This window comes from Hermetia illucens, chromosome 3 (genome assembly GCF_905115235.1).
Source record: "Hermetia illucens chromosome 3, iHerIll2.2.curated.20191125, whole genome shotgun sequence".
Lineage (NCBI taxonomy): Eukaryota > Metazoa > Arthropoda > Insecta > Diptera > Stratiomyidae > Hermetia > Hermetia illucens.
The window spans coordinates 88,674,444-88,694,569 of NC_051851.1; the positions used below are offsets into that span (position 1 = coordinate 88,674,444).

Consider the following 20,126-nt stretch of genomic DNA (forward strand, 5'->3'; position numbering starts at 1 on the left):
GTCGCACGAAATTCATATAAATTAGGAGCTACCTATAAAGTCATATGTGAACAGTTTTGGGGCAATTCTATTTGTACCCACGCATTTATTGTTTTTTAAAGCTTATGATGTTCTTCTTTTGTGACTTTTGGTGTCTGCTTGCACTTGCAATATTCGATGGTCGATTTGATTTGTTATTCTCTATCCTAGATCCGATTTAGTATGTGGTGACTATTTCAAAGGCAGCTCCGCGGAAAACTCTTCTAGGGATGCTTCTGTGATGCCTTATGCTAATTTATTTCCTACTGGCTCTCTCTTATCGATCTGAACGTGTTTCTTAGCTAATACGTAAGATTTCCTACCATGACGAAAGCTTGTTCACAACGCTTGGCCAACAATACTCCTATTCAGACCGGCTGGCCGATTCTCTTTCTGTTTGCGAAACTCATTCTTAGCCGGCATACTGGTCAGCATTCTAATTTTATTAGAAAAGTTCGGACTGTCGCCTTTCGGTACAGCGTCTAGTTAATTTCGCGATACCAAAACATTTTTATGCTTCCTATTTTTATCGCAATCATCACATCAAATGCAAACAAGAATTGCATGTGGGATCAGAGTTCTCGCAGAAATGCACTTCTCCCATTCAAGACGGAATAAGTGCAAGTGGTTGATCAGAGGCGTCAAAGAGTTCCACCCACCTGCCCGAATGGAGTGGAATAGTTCTGATCAGCATAATTTTATTTGAAATTGATGTGAGTTCCACATCCCAAGGAATCGGTGGTGCAGCAGTGTACAATCCTGTGATAATATCCTGGAATGTGGTTCTATTGTGATTTTCTGGCAGGGTGGGTCGGAGGTAATATTCGTTCGGGACAGTTGTAGTGCGAACAAGAAGAATTCAAAGCGAAACGCAAAAAAGTATCTCATTAAAGTGATATAATCAGTGCCCGCATTTTATACTATCATTTAGGATCCGATCACGTGTAGTGGAAGAATTCTGAATGATGGTGCCAATTATCGCGGTGAAGTGCTTACAATTGCATCTTTTATTTCGTAGGTGCTTGCGGGGTTTTAGTTGGTCATCCATTAGACACAATCAAAACTTGGCAGCAGGCCTCAAACACGAGTGTTTTCACAGCTATCTACCAAATCGGAGCGCGGAATAATGGGGTAATGTAGAATATTCCTTCCTACCGAATGCATTGTTATTTTTGCTTTTAACAATGTAATTAACATTAGAATTATTAATAGCAAAAATTTTCAAGGAATCGTTCTTGAAAAAATTAGCAATGTATGATTAATTTGCATAATTATTACTTTTCAAAAAGAACACTGAAGTTTGGTCTTGTATTGCTGGGTACATTCTTCAATAATGGGGGACCAGGATCATAGAGAAAAAAATCGGAGCCGTAGTCCTCCGGAAATTGCTAAATTAATCAAATTTCGTTAAGATCTCTATTGATGCCCCTGTAAAATTCTGCGCTCACGAGATCAGAGTTGTCACATAGTTTACTTCAACCTTTCGAGGTATAGCTGATGACTTAAGTTGGGCCAAAGTTAAAATAATTTTGAATGGTGGCTCAGTGCTGATCGTATGATGCGATTTCAATAATGTTTAAATGTCCTATTTCTCAAATATTCTGTTAATACCATTGTGTTCTGTTCAATTCGCTGAAACTTTTTCTTCTTCTTTTTCTTCAGCCTTTGTCCCGTTCACAAGCGAGGTCGGCTCGTCGTGATCGATTCCGCCATTTGGCTCTATCGAATGCTTGATCTGGGTGCAATCTCGATGCTTTTAAATCCTCATCCAGTGTATGAAGCCACCATTGTTTCGGCCTGCCTTTTGGTCGTTTACCATCGACTTCGATGTTCAGACCAATCTTGGCAAGTGAATTCTCGTTAGCACGAATTGCGTGACCATACCATCGAAGAAGCCTCTCCCGCAATTTTTCCACGATCGGTGCAACCCCATAACAATCACGGATATCCTCATTTTGGATGTGATCAAAACGCATCACGCCACTACTCCAACGCAACATCTTCGTCTCTATTACCACAAGACGCCCTTCATTGTCTTTTATAGTTGGCCAACACTCAGAACCATGGAGGGCGACAGGACGGACGACATTGCGGTAAATTTTAGGTTTGAGATGTTCGTTGATACGTCGATCACAAAAAAAAACACAGAAGAACACCAGTTGCGGAACGCCACTTCATCCAGGTTGCGTTAATGCGTGAAGCAATTTCATAACGCAGTTCTCCATTGGCTGATAGCGTTGATCCAAGGTATTTAAATTGCTCAGTTCTGGGCGGATCACTGCCGCTGACAGTGATTGTGCCTCTTTCATGGGGATCGATCGTTAAAAATTCAGTTTTGTTTAGAATCAATCTGAAACCGTGTTGCATGAGGCGATCATTCCATTTTTGGACAAGTTGCTCGAGATCTGCTATCAGATGCGAGGAAAACATCATCTGCATGAAGCAGTGTGCAGGGCGCTGGACGTTGGATATCCCGTTTGACGGTGTCCATAAAAACAACAAAGAGGAGTGATGAGAGGGGGCTTCCTTGATGAACACCAACAGAAACACGAAGTGGTTATGATACACCTTAACTTTTCGGATCGTGGTAGAGTAATTGAACCAACACGAGTTCTTCTGGCACTAAGTGCTGTCGTAAAGCATACCAGATGAGTTCGTGTGGGATGCGGTCAAACGGTTTCTCTAAATCCAGAAATGCAATGTAAAGAGGGCGATGTTTCTCACGGTGTTTCTCCATGAGGAACCGCGCAGCGTATATTGCGTCAGTAGTTCCGTAGTTTTTGACAAATCCGGCTTGGTTCACGGTTATTTCAACGATTCGCGAATACGGTTATCAAGAATGCATTCAAAAATCTTCATGGTATGAGAAAGAAACCGGATCGGACGGTAATTTAAACATTCTACCGGATTACCTTTCTTTCTCCATATTGGAACAGTGATACTTTCTTTCCATTCAGATGGTGTTCTTCCTTCCTGAATAATCCAGGTCCCAGCTCTTCGCTTTCCAGAGTTTAGATGCAATGTCGTCAGGTCCTGTGGCTTTCCTCGATTTCATTCGTTTTATTGTCTCCTCGACTCCAGTCGCGCTGACAGTTAAGCCCATGAGTGTTCTACGTAGGTACCTGTTGCGGAGACTTAATCTTACGGTCCTCTTCGGACACGGATTGATTTTGTGACCACAATCAGAGCCCCGCTGAGACAAGCCACAACGGTACCAGTCTATACCAAGTGCATGGCTTTGCATTCATACTGGTGGGTGCAAGAATTACCTAAATCTCTACCGAACTAAGGAGTACGGCACCCGTGTTGAAACGTAACACCACGCCGAGGCCCGAAGGTTTCTTCTCGCTTGAGCATAATCACAACCCCCATGAAACTCCCACTAGGGGGCCTACCGCAAATAACCGAGCTGTCCTCACATACAACAGGAGTTCACCCGAAGTATGAGAGTCCAGGGGCTATTCCGGTTCCCATGGTACCAGTATACCCCTGGTAAGGTTTCATGACCAATTTGCCACTTCAGATGAGTCCCCGTGCAGACTCGGGTCTGATCGGCCTAATTAGGCCTTTGGAGCATTCGCCTATTGCATCACGGCCGGCAAACCAAAGTGAGTTCTTCTTGGCCACTTGGTTTTGGTTTGGCCGACAGGGTTGCCGCCTCGTCTTCCTCACCGCCACCTCTGAGCACCAAGTCGCGCTGACATGTGCAACTGGTCCAAATATCGGCAATGATTATGGAAGTGGAGGATGAGCAGATTCTTCAGTTGAAATCTGCTCGAAGTATTCTCGCCATCTATCCGTCGGCGCTCGACGGCCGGTAAGTAAAGTACCGTTCTTGTCATTAAAGCACCAAAAGTGTCCGATACACAGGATGTGTACGTTCGTTACGGCTTTTAGCAAATCGATACAGATCTTTTTCGCCATCCCGAGTGTTCAGTTTATCGTAAAGATTTTTGTAATGGTTCGCTCGGGCGACAGCGACTGCTTTCTTTGCTTCCCGGTTCGTATTCTTATAAATTTGCCAATTAGCAAGCATTTTATCCTTAAGAAATTTGTGGTAGAGGCGTTTATTTTTACAGACCTTCATTTCAACATCATCATTCCAAAGCCAAGTATCTCGGTTGATGTACCACTTACCCTGGCTTGGTGACCCCGAGGGTTGCAGAGGCCGCTTTGTAGATCATGTCGTTCACTTGGTTGCACGATTCTTCCACATTTGTAATGGTCCGTAATCGTGTGAGTGAGATCGTTTCTTCTTTCTTCTCACCAAATCGCCACCATTTAGTGCGTTGCAGGTCAGTGCGTTCCTCACGTTGTTTTATCGGTGGTTAAATTCGCAGGACAGCAATCAATGGCCGATGTTGAGGTGCAATGGTCTTATAGGGAATGGCTTTGCAATCAAGGACAGTGGTAAAATGTCGGCGTCTTATGAGAATATAGTCGATTTGCGTTTTACTGTTCCCACTATAAAATGTAGGAAGATGAGATAATCGTTTTATGAGCCATGTATTCATAAGTACAAGGTCATGGGTGTCCGCAAAATCGATTATACGCTCGCCACCCTCATTGCGCGCTCCGAACCCCTTTCCCCCATGGCACCTGTTACCGTCTCCCTTTTCACTGCTTCTTCCCAGTACGGTGCTGCGTACAATATTATTTCGGCCACAGTAATTTACAGCTGTATCCTGGGCCTCCATTGTTAGTCATCATTCGTGCTATTTCCTGCTTCTTTAGGAGCAGAGTTCAGGGGTCCCTTGAATTGTTCTTCATGTTATTACCCCTAGGTATTTGATAACCCGCTTTGATATGATGATGTGCCCACAAACCCGATTATTTTCAACGACGTTTTTATGACACTGATGGCTTCATTAGTGTACACTTCAACATCTTATTCCACGACAGCAACCACAACCAAATCAGCTTTCCTCGAAAGGGGAGGGGCGAGAATCCCATTCCACATTAAGCTTCGAAGAAGAGGACCCAACACCGAACTCTGCAGCACTCTTTCCGTGTCGGCGCAGTCCTTACATCTTCCATCCGCACCAAAGTGTTCTTTTCGAATTCAATTGGCTTGGTTAAGCAACTAGGGACAGCCCTTTGGACAACAAGCTTTTCATTCATTCCTAGATAGCTGAATTGAATATATTTTTGCTGTCCAACGTCGTCACGGCACAGCATTTATTGGAGGATGTCGCGAAGTCCCTTCAATAGCCCGTCTATAGGGTCTATCGTGAAATGGAGTTGGCGAAAACCAAACTGTAGCTTTGATAGACCATCCCTTTATTCGATGATAGAAGAAAGTCTGTTATAAACGACCTTGTTTAACATCTTTCTTATCGTGCTTATAAAACAAATAAGGCGGTATTATGATGCACTTAAATCCCTTTAAGAAGCAACCCTGATTTTAATCCCCCAGCGCGGGAACGCACAACAGCCACATGGTCCATTTTCCATTTGGAGGAAAATTACCTGATAGTCGTTGTGTGTATAATACTATTATTTTAGGGTTCCCATTTTTCAGCATCTAGTATTTCCTCGTATCGTTGCGCTTGGTGGAGTATAGCAACTGTACATATAAATGCTATAGCTATTTTGTCTGTTTGCCTCTGTGCCACAATAGCTATATCTATTAAAACGTCTGTGGAAAAATGGAAACTATGGACCCGCACGTATATAGTGAGAAACATCTTTTAACGTTGTATTTAAAGGAGTCCCCATACATGTAAAAGGGGGGTATAAAATTTCATTTGGAGTATCAAATTTAAGGTCTCATTTAGTATTTTCTAAAGCTGGCCTCAGTTTGGAATTTGATGCAAATGGGGGAGTGCGGAGGCCGGAAAGTGATCATTCCTTTCACGAACCCATTCTCAGAAGTTACCCAGCTCGAAAATCTGACAAGTCACACTATATAGTGTCTAGGCTCTGAAATACCCTCCATACCGATATCTACTCAAATAAAGTCAATAATATATTATTATTATAGTATATGCTTTAAAAACCCCTTTTAAGTTCATCCTAGGATCATAAAATTGTAGTAATATATAATATATGATATAAAACATTATAATCAAAAGAAGATGAGAACATGATGCTATCAAGTTTGGTGGAAATCGAACCATTACTGACGAATTTATAATAGGTCACAGTTTAGATTTTTGTGCAAATTTAATTTATGCAATCTAAGACTTTGAATGTCAGTATCACACTAAAGTGAATAGCCTGATATGTTATAATCATATATATTATGAACCAACTAAAAATGGGACAAATGTCCACTTATATATCCTTATATAAGAAGTACTCAAAGCCCTTCATACCTGAAGCACCGAGCGTCTGATTTCCCGACTTGTTTCATTATGTCCAAGGCTCTCTACTGGGTGTTTGCTGGTGCAGGCGATATGCCAAAAATCGACGTTTTTATATCTTTATGCATACACTCACATTCGGCTTTGCACTCCTTGAGCATTTACCCTTTTCTCTATTTTCTATTTTTTGTGCCTATATACACAAGGTAAATCATTCTTTGAGGAACTCAGAGGGATCTCTAGCTTCAGGTTTGGGAGTGCTGCTTTCCTTCGTGAATGCTACGGGCTGGCTCTAAAGGTCTGAGCCGGCTGGACTTTTTCCCCTGCTCCTACCAGAACGGTCATAATCTTAGAAGTTTTTGGCATTATAATGGCGCGCGACAATCCTAATTGGACCCCTCGGAGCGGCCACTGATAACTACCTACCTTACCTGACCTATCATAATGATCGCTTTATGATCAAATTCAAAAGCGCTTTTGATTCACCTGCTGTAACTTTATCACTTTCACTTTTCATACCTTTCTTGAAGATGATAATCAATTTGCAACTACAATTGAAATACACAAAAGCTGTCTTAGCAGAAGGGCTCAGCTTCCAATGTTCCATTTGATATAAGAATTTGCGAATTAATTGTTGATCTCTTTCATGGGATAATCCCTATGTTTGCGGATTGTTCGGAGGTTAGCGTTTAGGCATACATATATATAATTTCTCCTGTTCACTTCTTTTGTGGACTATAGGACATCGATATAGGTTTCTACAAGACTGTGCTTCAGTTTCATTATCATCACACCTAATGAGATGCTGATTCGAAACACTGAAGGGTGAATTCAGCCGGAGGAGACTTTGGCGCCAGAGCCAGAATGGGGGCCAACCAAATTTTCGAGGCACACAGGTTTTGCTACGGAGTCCTTAGTGACAGCGGTCCAAGGATTGAAGGTACTGAAAGTTATCACGACCAGTGATCATCCGTACATTTCCCTTGAAGTGACAAACGGGTTTTCCCAATGTTCTACCGTCCGGCAAACACCTACCGGGTGGAACATTGGAAAATTGACGTTACAAAATTTTTCGAAGCTCTCTCAAGCAGGGTAAATCAGCAACAAGACTTACGTGCAGACAGGAGAACTGCAACTGAACCGCTAGTTCATTCTGAAATTGTAAGCCTACGAAGGATTTGCCTCAGACTGCGACGGATTGCTCATCGTGTAAGAGGCCAAAACACTTAGATCGATAGGGTGTAACTCCGCCTCAGGTATAAGCTGGTTACCAAAAAACTCGTGGCCTATCGGTCACCCTGTTCTATGAAAGAAAATGGAAGAAATCCTACAGACCCTTTTTCCTGTCCACCCCATCTGAACTGACACTGTCAATTAAGGGGTACTGAGGAATGCCCACTGCTTATTGCGAAGGAACTAGAAGAGGCAGTTCTGCCCATGAAGGACAAAATAGCGCCAGAACCGGATCGTATTCCCAGTGAAGTGTTGAAACTCGTACATAAATACAAGCCGCCGCAAGACTTCTGCTGGCGGATGATTTTTCCTCTAGGGTATCTGCGTGCTCCCTGTCGCAGCAAATATATTAGCTAAGATAATCCCAAAATCCATCAAAGAACATCTCAAAAGCTTGATCGACAGAGAGTAGGCTGGTTTCCGCTCCGGATCCTCCTGCATTGATCACATCAACACCGTACGGATCATTTTGGAAAAGTGCGCAGAGTTTAGATTTTTACTTCACCTGCTCTCCATCAATTTCGAGAAATCCTTCCATAGCGAGAACCGGGAGTGTATCTGGAGTGTTTTACGAAAGGAGAAACGAATAGCTATTATCAGAGTGACATATGATGGCGCAAAACGGGTGTCCTACACCGAGGTAAAATCTCGGAGGATTTTGAGGTCCAAAGCGAAGATCACCAGGGTTGCATCTTAACAAAGATAATTTTTCTGCTTGTTATCGGTAACGCTCTTTATGCTGTATTGTCCGGAGGACGTGGAGGAATTCATTGGGCCATGAAAACTTTCCTCAAACACCTCGACGACACCGATGACATCTGCTTGCTCTCTCATGGCGTCATGAACCTTGGAAAAATGTCTCTGGATTTGGAAGAAGATAAACACCAACAAAACCAAGGTATTCAGTCTGGGGGGACATCGCATTCTGAACGGCATTTCAAGTAACCGCGAACGATAGCACGTAGGTTGGGTTGATCCGGTATACCCCACTAAGGGGTGAATGGCAACCATATATATGTTATGTTAGCTTGACGTGTTATGCGATTCAGAATCAGGGTGAAGTGATAATTCGACCTCTTCAGTTGATTATCATCATAGTTGAAAAACCTACCATTAACATCCTTTACACAGCCGTTCTGCAGACCATCAGATGATGATCCTTTTCGAAACTGATTTCCGTACTTTTCGAAGAAAAGTGCTACATCTACTGATTAGATGTTCGCTGCCAGTTAGTTGAAGTCCAACCGACTATATTGAAGGTCCTGTGATCGAACAGTGTGCCGCCAATAACGAGGCGTTGAGATTTGCTGAAATCTACAAGTCTTCCACCGTTGTTGGACGGCACCAAGATCACAGCTCTCCATCTCACGGTGTTGACCCTAAGGTCACTACCACCTCTAAGAAGTCTTTCCTGAAGTGCGGGTAATTGTTCATAGAAAGCATGCTTCCCCTCTGTGTCTTGGTTAGTGAGCAACACTGGACAATTTAATCAGAATTTTGCAATCTAGATTCTGTCAGAAATCGGCTGCCACATTATGGAAGTGTGCCTTGCAGTGGTCATTAGAAATAGTCTGACACAGGATTCATGTTTGTTACCCCTAGGGTCACAGAGTAGTCTCCGTTAGCAATAGTCACGCCCAAGATTCCTGTCTGTTTCCCCTGGAATCCCAGAGCTCAAAACGCAGTACTGAAAAAGGGAGAAGAATGCTTTCTCGAGTCACCTTACTTAGGTTCTCAGTATCTATATTGTTAGAGATTTTAGAGTCTCTTCTGAGGGTGGTAAGGGGGAGCATAGCACTGGGTTACATACCAAGGGCATGGAGACGGGCAAAAGTGGTCTTTATTCCGAAAGCGGATAAAAAGGATCCTTTTCACCCTAAATCTTTCAGACCAATCTGCCTAACATCGTTCGTACTCAAAACGGTGGAGAAGGTCATAGATAACTATATTAGAACTAACGTTCTAAAGCATAATCCCCTACATCACTGTCCACCCTCTTACCGGGCAGGACGGTCAACCAGCTGACAGAGGTACTACGCCATAGAAATATAGAAACAAAAGAAATTGTACTATGCGCGTTTTTGGATATCGAAGGAGCATTCGACAACACATCGCACACAGAGATACAGGATGCCCTGAGCCGCAAAGGAGTGGGAAACACCCTGGCACTCTGGATGGATAAAATGCTATAAAGCAGACAAATAGAGGTACAAACAGGTACAAATTCTATTATTATGAACACCACTCAAGGCTGTCCACAGGGTGGAGTACTATCGCCGCTGATGTGGAGTATGGTAGTGGATGAACTCCTGGACGTGTTAACAAATACTGGAATACAAGTCCAGGGCTACGCGGATGACATTGTTTTAATCTGTAGGGGTAAACATGAAGATACCCTATGTGGTAGAATCCAAACTGGATTAAGGGTTACTAGTGCCTGGTGCAGGAAGGTGGGACTGCGGATCAACCCAACCAAAACCAGCATGGTACCATTCGCTAGGAGGCGTAAGCTGGATCAACTGAGAGCCGTAACATTACATGATATGGAGGTGAAACGAGAAACAGAGGCCAAATATTTGGGAATTACGTTAGACCAAAAATTACTCTGGAAGACACATTTCGGAAACACTTGTCGGAAAGCCACGAGGGCTCTGATGACTTGCAGATCCATAGCAGGAAAAAATGGGGTTGCAGCCCGAAGATACTATTTTGGATATATACTGCAATAGTAAGGCCAATGATTACCTATGGAGCGGCAATCTGGGCAGAAAGAACCCAACACAGCACACAAGCCAGGGAATTACTAAATAGAGCTGCTGACGAAACCCATCCCACCTTCCACAAGAAAAAAAAGTGTGGTGGCCGTCGTCCACAACTCCATTGCAAAACACACAATCCGGAGAACGCGCCTTTCCAATCTTGTGCAGGTAAGACTGAAAACCTCCATGCCCACTTAAAAATTGAGTAAGGAAATAGTAAGTCTCACCATGCTCCCGATTCAGCCACGCACCTTAGTTGCCGATGAGCCGCGCAGTCCATCTGCCTCTAGTTTCATTTTGCCAAGAGAGCTGCCACTCGTCTAGAGTGTGTTGTCGTTCTTCGCGAGCAACCACCTCCCTTGCGCTTGTACATGGCCTGACGCTCCCTAGCAAGAAGGGCAGCGGGGATAACTCCCGCGATCACCATCACGGCCGGTTCAGAGACAGTGCGGTACGCAAACCCCACCCGTAAAGCTCCCCGTCTCTGTACTTGCGCGAGGCGTTTACGATATACCTCCTTGTTAAGAGCGCCAGCCCATACTTCTGCGCCATAGAGCAGGACAGACTGCGTTGAGCTCATCAGGAGACGTCGCCTACTAGACGTAGGACCCCCAATGTTTGCCATTAGCCTACTTAACGCCGAAACTCCAGCCGCAGCCCTGTTCGCTGCTGCTTGGATTTGCTCAGAAAAGCTCATCTTTGAGTCAAGAGTCAACCCGAGATACTTTACCGCTGATTTTGATTCGAACATCGACTCGCCGAATGATATGGGACGCAGGGTCGGAATTCTCTTTTTAGTCAGGATGACTATTTCGGTTTTTTCCAGTGCCAGGTTGAAACTATGAGTAGTCATCCATCCGCTTACCCGTCGCATCAATATGCCGAGTCTGCTTTGCGCCTGTTCGACAGTGCGTTCAGCAACAAGCGCTGCGAAATCATCTGCGTAGCCGACCAGGCACGACTTTTCTGGCATGTCGAGTTTAAGCAGACTGTCATAGGTAGCGTTCCAGAGGTCCGGCCCTAGGATGGATCCCTGTGCTACCCTCGACGTGGCCTCCATCCACCTTTGACCCTCTAGGGAGCGGTTCCTCAGATAGTCCCTCAAAATCCGTAAGAGATAGTTCGGCACGTTGAAGGTATTGTCTAGTGTGTCTAGAATTGCCTTTCCCTTTAGGGATCGGCGCAAGCCTCGCAACTGTCCAACGAGCAGGGAAAATGCCCTCTTTCAGGCAAGCGTTGAATGCGCCGAGCAGTAGGTCTGGCCAGTGTTGGAATACAAGTTTGTATACCTCTGCTGCAATACCATCGGGTCCTGGCGCCTTCTTGTTTTTCATAGAGAGGGCTGCCTGTTCCAACTCTTTTATAAAGAAAAGTGGGCAGTCCTCTGCGCTCTCCGCGCCGACGTCACCATCCCATACGGGGTGGGCAGGGAAGAGTGCCCCCACAATGCGGTCCATCTGCTCAACCTTAAGTGAACAGGGTTTCCACAGAGCCCCGATTTTTCGGGTTTCAAGTTTTTAACCGAGTCCCCACGGATCCCCATTCACCTCGTCGACCAGATCTTGCCAGCAGCGAGCTTTGCTCTTGTTTATTGCGCTGCGGAGTCTCCTTTTGGCTGATTTGTACTCCATCATTATGGTACATAACGTCGCCTAGATGTTGTGTTAAGCGGCGGAGCCTGTGACACTCCTTCCGGAGCTCTGCGATTTCCACTGTCCACCAATACATGGAAAGTTTGCCGCGCCTCGATGTCTTCCTGGGCATGGAGGCTCCGCAGACCGTCGTTATCAGGTTCATAACTGAATTCACGACAGTGTCAGCTGAGGCGCCACCGCCCCCAGGAGTACCCTTCAGCGTGGCCCCACCTGTTCCCAGAGTTTCGACAAACTTCCTGGTGTTCACTTTCGCGACGTTTCATACACAGAAAAATCGCCGGGGTGGCGCACAGCGAGAGTTTGTGTCCACCACTTCGAAAGCAATGTATTGGTGGTCACTTGCCGAAAAGTCTGCCAGAACTCGCCACCCGTCCACCAGCGACACCAGTGATTCCGATGCGAAGGTTACGTCTGGAATGCTTCCTTCGCAGCCCGGGCGCCGGAACGTTCGGGTGGATCCGGTGTTTAGAACTACCAGTCCTGTTCTCGCCGCCATTTCCAGAATTCGCTTCCCTCTGGAATCTGTGTGAGGCATGCCCCATTCAATTGCCCTAGCATTGAAGTCACCCCGACCAGGATCCGCCCATCCGTGCTTAAGATAGCGTCCTCCAAAGCATCAAGCCTCCGACGAAAGTCCGGCATCGTCTCATTCGGCGTAAGATAGACACTAAAAAACGTTATCCCTGAACACCCAATCCAGACAAAGCCGTCCCCTCGGCCTTGGGCAAGAACCCCCAGGAGGGTACCGTCCCGAACCCAGACGGCAGCGGTACCTAATATGTCTGGGTGCCATGAAACTGGGCCCTTGTTTCGGTATTGCTCACTGATGAGTACTAAATCAGCTTTGGTCTCCACAGCGAACTGCGCTAGCAACTCGTGAGCGGTTGCACTGCGGTGCATATTGTTTGTAGGATGCGAATCATGTTGACCGTATCCTAGCTCTTTCCAGTTCTGCTCTAAAAACTGGACACCGTCCCGATCCCGCAGTGAGCGCAATGCTCTCATCAGTCGCGCCACGGTCTCTGCATAGGACGCAGCTTTCCTTTTCATTGCAGGTGTTTGCTTTATGGCCTGCCTGACCGCATTTACGACATGTTGCCCTTCTGTCAGGTCCCCGACAGTTTGCAGATGTGTGCCCATAATCCAAACATCTGTAACATTTGGTTGGGGCGACCCGAATTCGTATCCTACACACTACCCAACCAATTCTTATTTTTCCGCTGTTTAAAAGCTTCCTCGCGTATTGCTCGGGAACTTCCACCACAGCGAGTTGTTGGTCTCGGGAGTTTGTGGAGGTGATACCAATCCAGACATTGGTTACCTCCGGGCATTCGCGCTTGATGGCCTCTTCTACCCCGTTCTTTTCCGTGAGACAGTCAAGGTCTCGGATTTCTAAAGCAGGTGGATTTCCAGGCTAGAAACCGAAGCTTTTTCTCCTAGAAGCCCCTTGACTGCTTCACCGAACGTGACTTTATTTATAGTTTTCGGGCCTAGTGCGACTAAGACTCCACCACCCTTCGTTTTACGTATGGAACACACTTCCACTCCGTTGTCTTGTTTGTAACGGATTTCGCTGAGGACTTCCGCAAAAGTTTCGCCTTCCGTCGGCTTAATAAGCAAAGCTGGCGGTCTAGTCCTCCTTCGTCTCCCCACCTTTTCTTTTGGCACTCCGTCCTTCGTGTCCGCCTTAGTTTTAGGCAGAGGTTTTTCTGATGGCGCGACGTGTTGTTGTCTTTTGATCCTCTTCGCCTTCTTCCTTTCAGCCCTGGAGAGTACCTGAGTGAAGTCTCCTTCAGATGTCCCTTCCTCCTTTCGTTTTTTACCAAGTTCGCTCTGCAATGGGCTGTCAGCGATCCGTTTGGTACTCGTGGTGTTCTCCTCAGGAAGCGTGGTTGTTTCTGCTTTTTGCGGATTTTGTCTTACTTTCCATGTTCGCCTATAGTATGAAATCCTGTCCAGGAGCTCTTCTAGTTCCATTAGCCCGTTTTTCACCCCCTTGCCAACGTTTTTCTGGAGGAACGTCGAAGATCGCATGTGCTTCACAACTGCTGCATTTCTTAATAAGTCTTTCCTCTTCAGCTTGCACCAGAGTAATCGACAGTCCTCCCACTCGGCTTATATTCGAAACCATTTTATTAGTTTCGGCAGTTTCCACTGTGCCTCTTTCCCCAATTATAGCAGTGTGCGGTATGGTCTGTGTTCCTATCTGTGTTGCACGTGCCGCATCATTTTCCGAGTGTTTCTCTCCGTCTGCGCGTCCCGATGTCTCGTCGGGTATTTCAGCCCTTGAGTTGTTTACCAGCGCATCGTGTGCAAGGGAGCGGGCCGCAATAGTCAGGAACGGGTATACCCTCGGGGACACAGCCCCTACCCCAGTTCCCTGAGGCCTGCCCTACGTTTAGCTGATCCCGGAATTCACGGACGGATCAGCGCTCGCTCGGGGCAACGCGGTCTACTAACACCGGTTCAATGCACACTACCCGACCAGGGTCCCGAAGGGGCTGGCTCCTGATACACGCCACAACTACCACCTTGGCACAGCTAGGCTCACATCACCCCATCGACGTCGACAGGGAGTTGTCGACGGCTCCGGGGACTCCCAGTGTGTCCCGGCGTGTATTGGTCATTAGCAGTTCGCTCTTCACCGAGAAACTTTCTCGAGGCTACTACCTAGGACGCAAGTATTATGCCAGCTAGGGGGTCAGAACTACTTGCTCGGGCACCTCGGGGACGCCACTCCCCGTATCGTAAACGACCCGTGAAGGATCGTTGACGATCCCTGAGAGAGGAGGTCCTTCTGGGATTAATCCCTCTCCATCTGCACATACAGATGCAGGCAAGGAGATCAATATTCAGAATGGCCGGTAGTATGAGAGAGGCGGGGAGCTGCCTTAATCGAAGGAAGATTGATATTCTTTCTAGGCGGTATCCCGAATTACTGATACCGAGGGACAACATGACAACGAGGTTTCACTTCGATAAAAAGTTTCAAACACGTTGGAGTAACAAGGCAAACTGGGAAAACGTGGCTGCGACATACGGCTTAAACCAGCAATTGATTACTTGGTACACTGACGGATCCCTCACAGCAGAGGGAGGGGGTATCATTGGTCCAAGGAAAATGTACTTTGAGCCAATGGGCAGGTACACTAGCATATTCCAGGCGGAAATATACGCCATAGACAAATGTGCCTCCTTTAATCTGCAAAGAAACTGCACTGCGAGGGCAGAACAAAGCTATTCCCACCGATAGCCAAGCAGCGATCAAGGCACACTGAATACACTCGGCTCGTCCAACAAGGTCTGGATACTTTGGGTTCCAGGCCATGCTGGGTTGGAAGGCAACGAGGCAGCAGACGAACTAGCCAAGAAGGGAGCAGGGACGCCTTTACACGGTCCAGAACCCCTCTGTGGAATCGGAAACTGTTTCATGGCTATGAATCTAAGAAATGAAGAGAAACGGTTGAGGGAACTATATTGGGCGGGCCTACCAGGGATGGAGCAGTCCAGGGTGCTTATTGGGGGACACGAACCCATGCGCACAAAGGATTGCTTAAACCTCACCAAAAAGAACCTCCGAATCATAGTGGGAATTCTCACTGGTCATTGTCGGCTGAACTATCACCTAGGGAAGCTAGGGATATCTGCGGACACTGCCTGCAGGTTTTGTGAGGAGGAGGACGAAACCTCTATACACGTCCTGGGACCGTGTCCGACACTTGTGCAAAGTAGGTCGAGACATCTGGGAGAACACTTAATACCAGATGCAAAGCTGAAACATCTGGAAGTGGGGAACATACTAAAGTTCCTAACGGTTACAGGCCTGCTTGAGATGCTATGATCAATAGGTACACTAATCCAGTAAAAGGGACACAATAGTTCTTCAAGGTCGCGGTGCGACTTTCCCTTAACAGAATAATAATAATAATCTATATTGTTGGAGTTTTTGCAAAAGTTGCAGAATGTGGGCCCTCGATACTGTTGTCGACGGGCATTCACATATTCTAAAAACCAATAATAGACCATTTTGTTAACTAGAGGTTTTAGCTGTGAGACCAATCTGTTTTCGAAATACTGTTGATGTTCCGGTAGCAATATAGTTTCGAAATACAACAGAGAATACTTTAAGTGTATTTTTAAGCTCCACCTCGACGAGCAACAAATTCTCAGAAAATTTTTTTGAAATCTTTTCTATTGAATATTTGAATAATAAATGTGGTCAGCAAACTGATTGAAAAACCACAATTTCTTCTGATTTCAGATAAATGGATTCTATCGAGGCATGCTATTTCCATTCCTAACAACTGGAGCAATTAATTCGATTCTATTTGGAATTTACGGAAACCATTTGAGACAATTGCAAAAAATATGTCATAGTGATTTGCAGCGTGAGATGTATCAAGACCGAAATGTTTTTGCGGCAGGATCCGTAGCTGGATTTATCCAATCCTTTATTGCTTGTCCAATTGAACTCATCAAAATTCGATTGCAAACACATCGATGTAAGTTTCTGATTTAGATTGTGCTTAATATTTAATCATCGTGGCGGATTAGAGCGCTGGGAAATGAATACCACCTTGATCAAAAAGTTCCTGCAATTACTATAGTATGGTTCTCCTGCTAACTCAATTAAGTTCCTGTTTTTTGTTAGTTTGCCACATTCCCTACATGTCAGTGTCACGCGTCAACAATTTTTAAGGCAATGCCATATTCAATACAATTTTAAACACGGAATTGAATTTGCAACAACGGGTTTATATAATATTTTGCACGAAGATATGAGAACTTGTAGATTTTGTATCATGATAATGTACCGCGGAACAATGCCATCATTATCCGTGAGTTTCTGGGTAAACATACAGATTTTTTCTGTTCAATTGAATCAGAAAACCACAATTGGGATTGCATTTCCGCAGCCGAGAAGATATTGTAGCGATTCACTAGATCTATTTAAGGTTCATTCAAAAAACATCGATAACAGACAAGGCAGGACGCAGAAGTAGTTGACATTTTGATGTCAAATATGGTTGTTGTGAAATCAAGTTTGCAACAGAAGGCTGTATTCTGCTTTATTTTCCTTTCTTTTAGTTTAATTTGTACAGAGCAGTTATTAACATAAAAGTAACCCGACAAGGGAATGGAGAAATCGAAGAGGACTTTGATGGACATACCAAACACTGAGTATAAAAATGTCGCGGGGATTAACTGGCATAAGTGCGCTGCAGTCAGTGTCGGCTATTTTGAAGTGGACAATATCGATTTTGAGGAATAATCTGATATTTTAAATTTTCACAATAAATTCCGGGAACTTTTTGACATTGTGTCAAATATGCTTCTTTCCCTAATTTTATGAGTACTAAGTAAGAATAAACATTTTTTGTTTTCCTATAGATACGTTCACAAAAATGTAACTTAGATAAAGTAGTAATATCTCCTGAGCCTTATAAAGAGCTGTTAATCTTCTCTGTTTTAGATTATACAGACTATAAGATAACAGGAAAGAAGACACCACTGACATGTATGAGGCGCATCGTCAAAGCGAATGGAATATCTGGATTGTATAGAGGATTGTTGCCAATGATGTGCAGGTTGGAGAGCTAAGGGCTATTGGAGTATTGAATATTTCAGATATTTTTAAATCACATTGCAGAGACGTTCTGCCCTATGGGATTTATATGCTGGTTTATCAGAATATGTGCAGATTTCTGGACAATTTAGAGTATGTAAAGAAGAAACGAATGAAACAACGCAAGCTAGACACATCCTTCGAAATGGGGCTCACTACTATAGCTGGAGCTACTGCTGGAGTTTTATCGTGGATTTGTGTCATTCCATTTGATGTAATCAAAACAATTATGCAAGCGGAACAAGATACACAGTATAAAAATATGACACACTGTTTGAAGGAGAATATTTCGGTAAGCTAAATTCTTTATATAACATTTTTACTCACAAAATAAAAACATTTCTTCTTTTACAGAAGAATGGATGGAGATTTGTGTTTCGTGGAAGTTGGATGCTAGTGGTGCGAGCTATTCCAGTTAATGTGGCCACGTTTCTAGGCTATGAATATTCTATGGAAATGTATCAAAAATATACTAATACAGAAGAGCAATTGCAGCAGAAGATATAAATATACTTTGGTAGAAAAGCTTCTATTGGTGTTTCATTTTCGAGTTGTAAATGCTGGGAAGTGTTGCAAGGAGCATCACTTTTATATATCCGACCATCTTAGCTCTCAGGCCTGTCTCCCTCTCTTTGATATTTCATCATCCTTGTCGTCTCGTTTGGGGGTATGTTTTTCTTGGTCTCTAATTTGTAATGTTTTTCGCGTGAGGTGGGTTATTGCGTGTTTAAATACCTTTGTACCTTATCTTATTCGAATGCTACAGAACAACCGAAGGTTTGAAACCATCCAATGTCTTGTGATTGGCGGCCAAAAGGTAGTATAGGTCCCAGGGCGAAACGTGGATTGGTACGCCTGCTGAACCAACACCAATAGCTCTACTACCAGACGGATAAGGATGAAGGCGAGCTTCCCGCGCCTAAAAACTGGACAAAATGTACCAACTAGTCCTCCAGATTGGGGGTTGGGTAGCGCTCACAATCTCACATGGAAAACCGATGTTATGAAGTCACGGAAGGAGCCTCGAACAGGATGGATTTTACAACGACAAACCCGGCAACGATAAGGGATTAACGATTTGCGCATTTTCTTATGGAACGTACGCTCACTGTACAGACCTAATGCTACTGAGCAGCTAGCCGATACCTTGTCCCAATATAAGGTTGATGTAACAGTGTTGCAAGAGATGCGATGGACAGCGAGCGGTTTTCTGGAGAAGAGCCGCTACACCACATATTATAGCGGCCACCCAGTAAACCATGTGCTCGGAGTAGGTTTCCTAGTTAGCAAAAAAATTAAACCTGCTGTTATCGGCTTTGAAAATATAAGCTAAAGGTTATGCACTCTGCGGTTGCGAGGCAAATTTAGAAATATAAGCCTCATAAACATTCACGCCCCTACAGAGGAGACTACAGAGTCGGAGAAGGATACCTTCTACGAGGCAGTTGAGCGGAGCCTCGAAGCCTGTCCCAAGTATGATATCAAAATCACACTCGGATATTTCAACAGTCAAGAAGGGACAGAGCCGTATTCAGGCGATACGTCGGCTCTCATAGCTTACATAGCGAAACCAATGATAACGGACTGCGTATTATTCAGTTAGCCATATCGCACGAAATGGTTGTTGGAAGTAACTATTCCACGCGGAAAGCGGTACACAAACATATGTGGGCCTCTCCAGACGGGATCACTTTCAACCAAAGTGACCACGTGCTGATTGAACGTCGCCACCACAGGGGGATCAATATAGACTCGGACGACTATCTCGCTGGCATGGTGCTCCGAGCTCGAATTACGACACCACCTGCATTCCCCTCTGACAATCAGGTGAGAGTGAATACTGAAGCCATGCACAACACAGCCCTCCGCAACACCTATAAGAGGGAAATGAATGCCACAATAACCGCACTCAACAGAGATCCTGGAGATGAAGCATCAACAAATGATTTTCACAACCACCTGAAGAACGTTATCATTGATACGGCCACAAAAATACTTGACCCCAGCCGCAAAAAGAGTCGGAATGGCTGGTCTGACGATGAATGTAAGCTAGCTACGGAAGCCTGGAAGAACCAACAAGTCTGTGAACTCGAAAAGTACAGGGAGCAACCGCACCAGGCGCGGAATTATTACCAACAAGTCAGCAGGATGAAGCCTCATACACCTGGATGCTCATCCTGCCGAGACAAAGAGGGAAATCTGACTTCCGACAGAATGGGCATATTGGAGCGATGGGTTGAGTACTTTGATGAGTTACTGAACAACCAGAAGATCGGCGAGTTGGAGGTCCCGCCAACTGAAGACGACGGACAAATTTTGCCACCACCAAGTATAGAAGAAACAGTCCGTGCAATTCATCGGCTTAAAAATCATAAGTCACCAACAACCGATGGAATCACAGCCGAATTGGTTAAATATGGAGGCGACCAATTACGGCAAGTGGTTCATCAACTTGTGTTCAAGGTGTGGGACAGCGAATCAGTGCCTGACGACTGGAAACGAGGCATTATCTGTCTCATACATAAAAAGG

General features: G+C 44.9%; 1 protein-coding gene across 1 annotated transcript; it reads left to right on the plus strand.

Annotated features, from left to right (window-relative positions):
* Positions 1-577: 577 nt before the first annotated feature.
* On the plus strand, positions 578-18,126 carry LOC119651777 (solute carrier family 25 member 45). Its single transcript, XM_038055531.1, has 6 exons — positions 578-835; positions 1,037-1,149; positions 16,232-16,472; positions 17,444-17,558; positions 17,621-17,888; positions 17,951-18,126. The coding sequence occupies exons 1-6, from the start codon at positions 796-798 to the stop codon at positions 18,101-18,103; spliced, it is 930 nt and encodes a 309-aa protein (XP_037911459.1). The 5' UTR covers positions 578-795; the 3' UTR covers positions 18,104-18,126.
* The last annotated feature ends 2,000 nt before the right edge of the window (positions 18,127-20,126 follow it).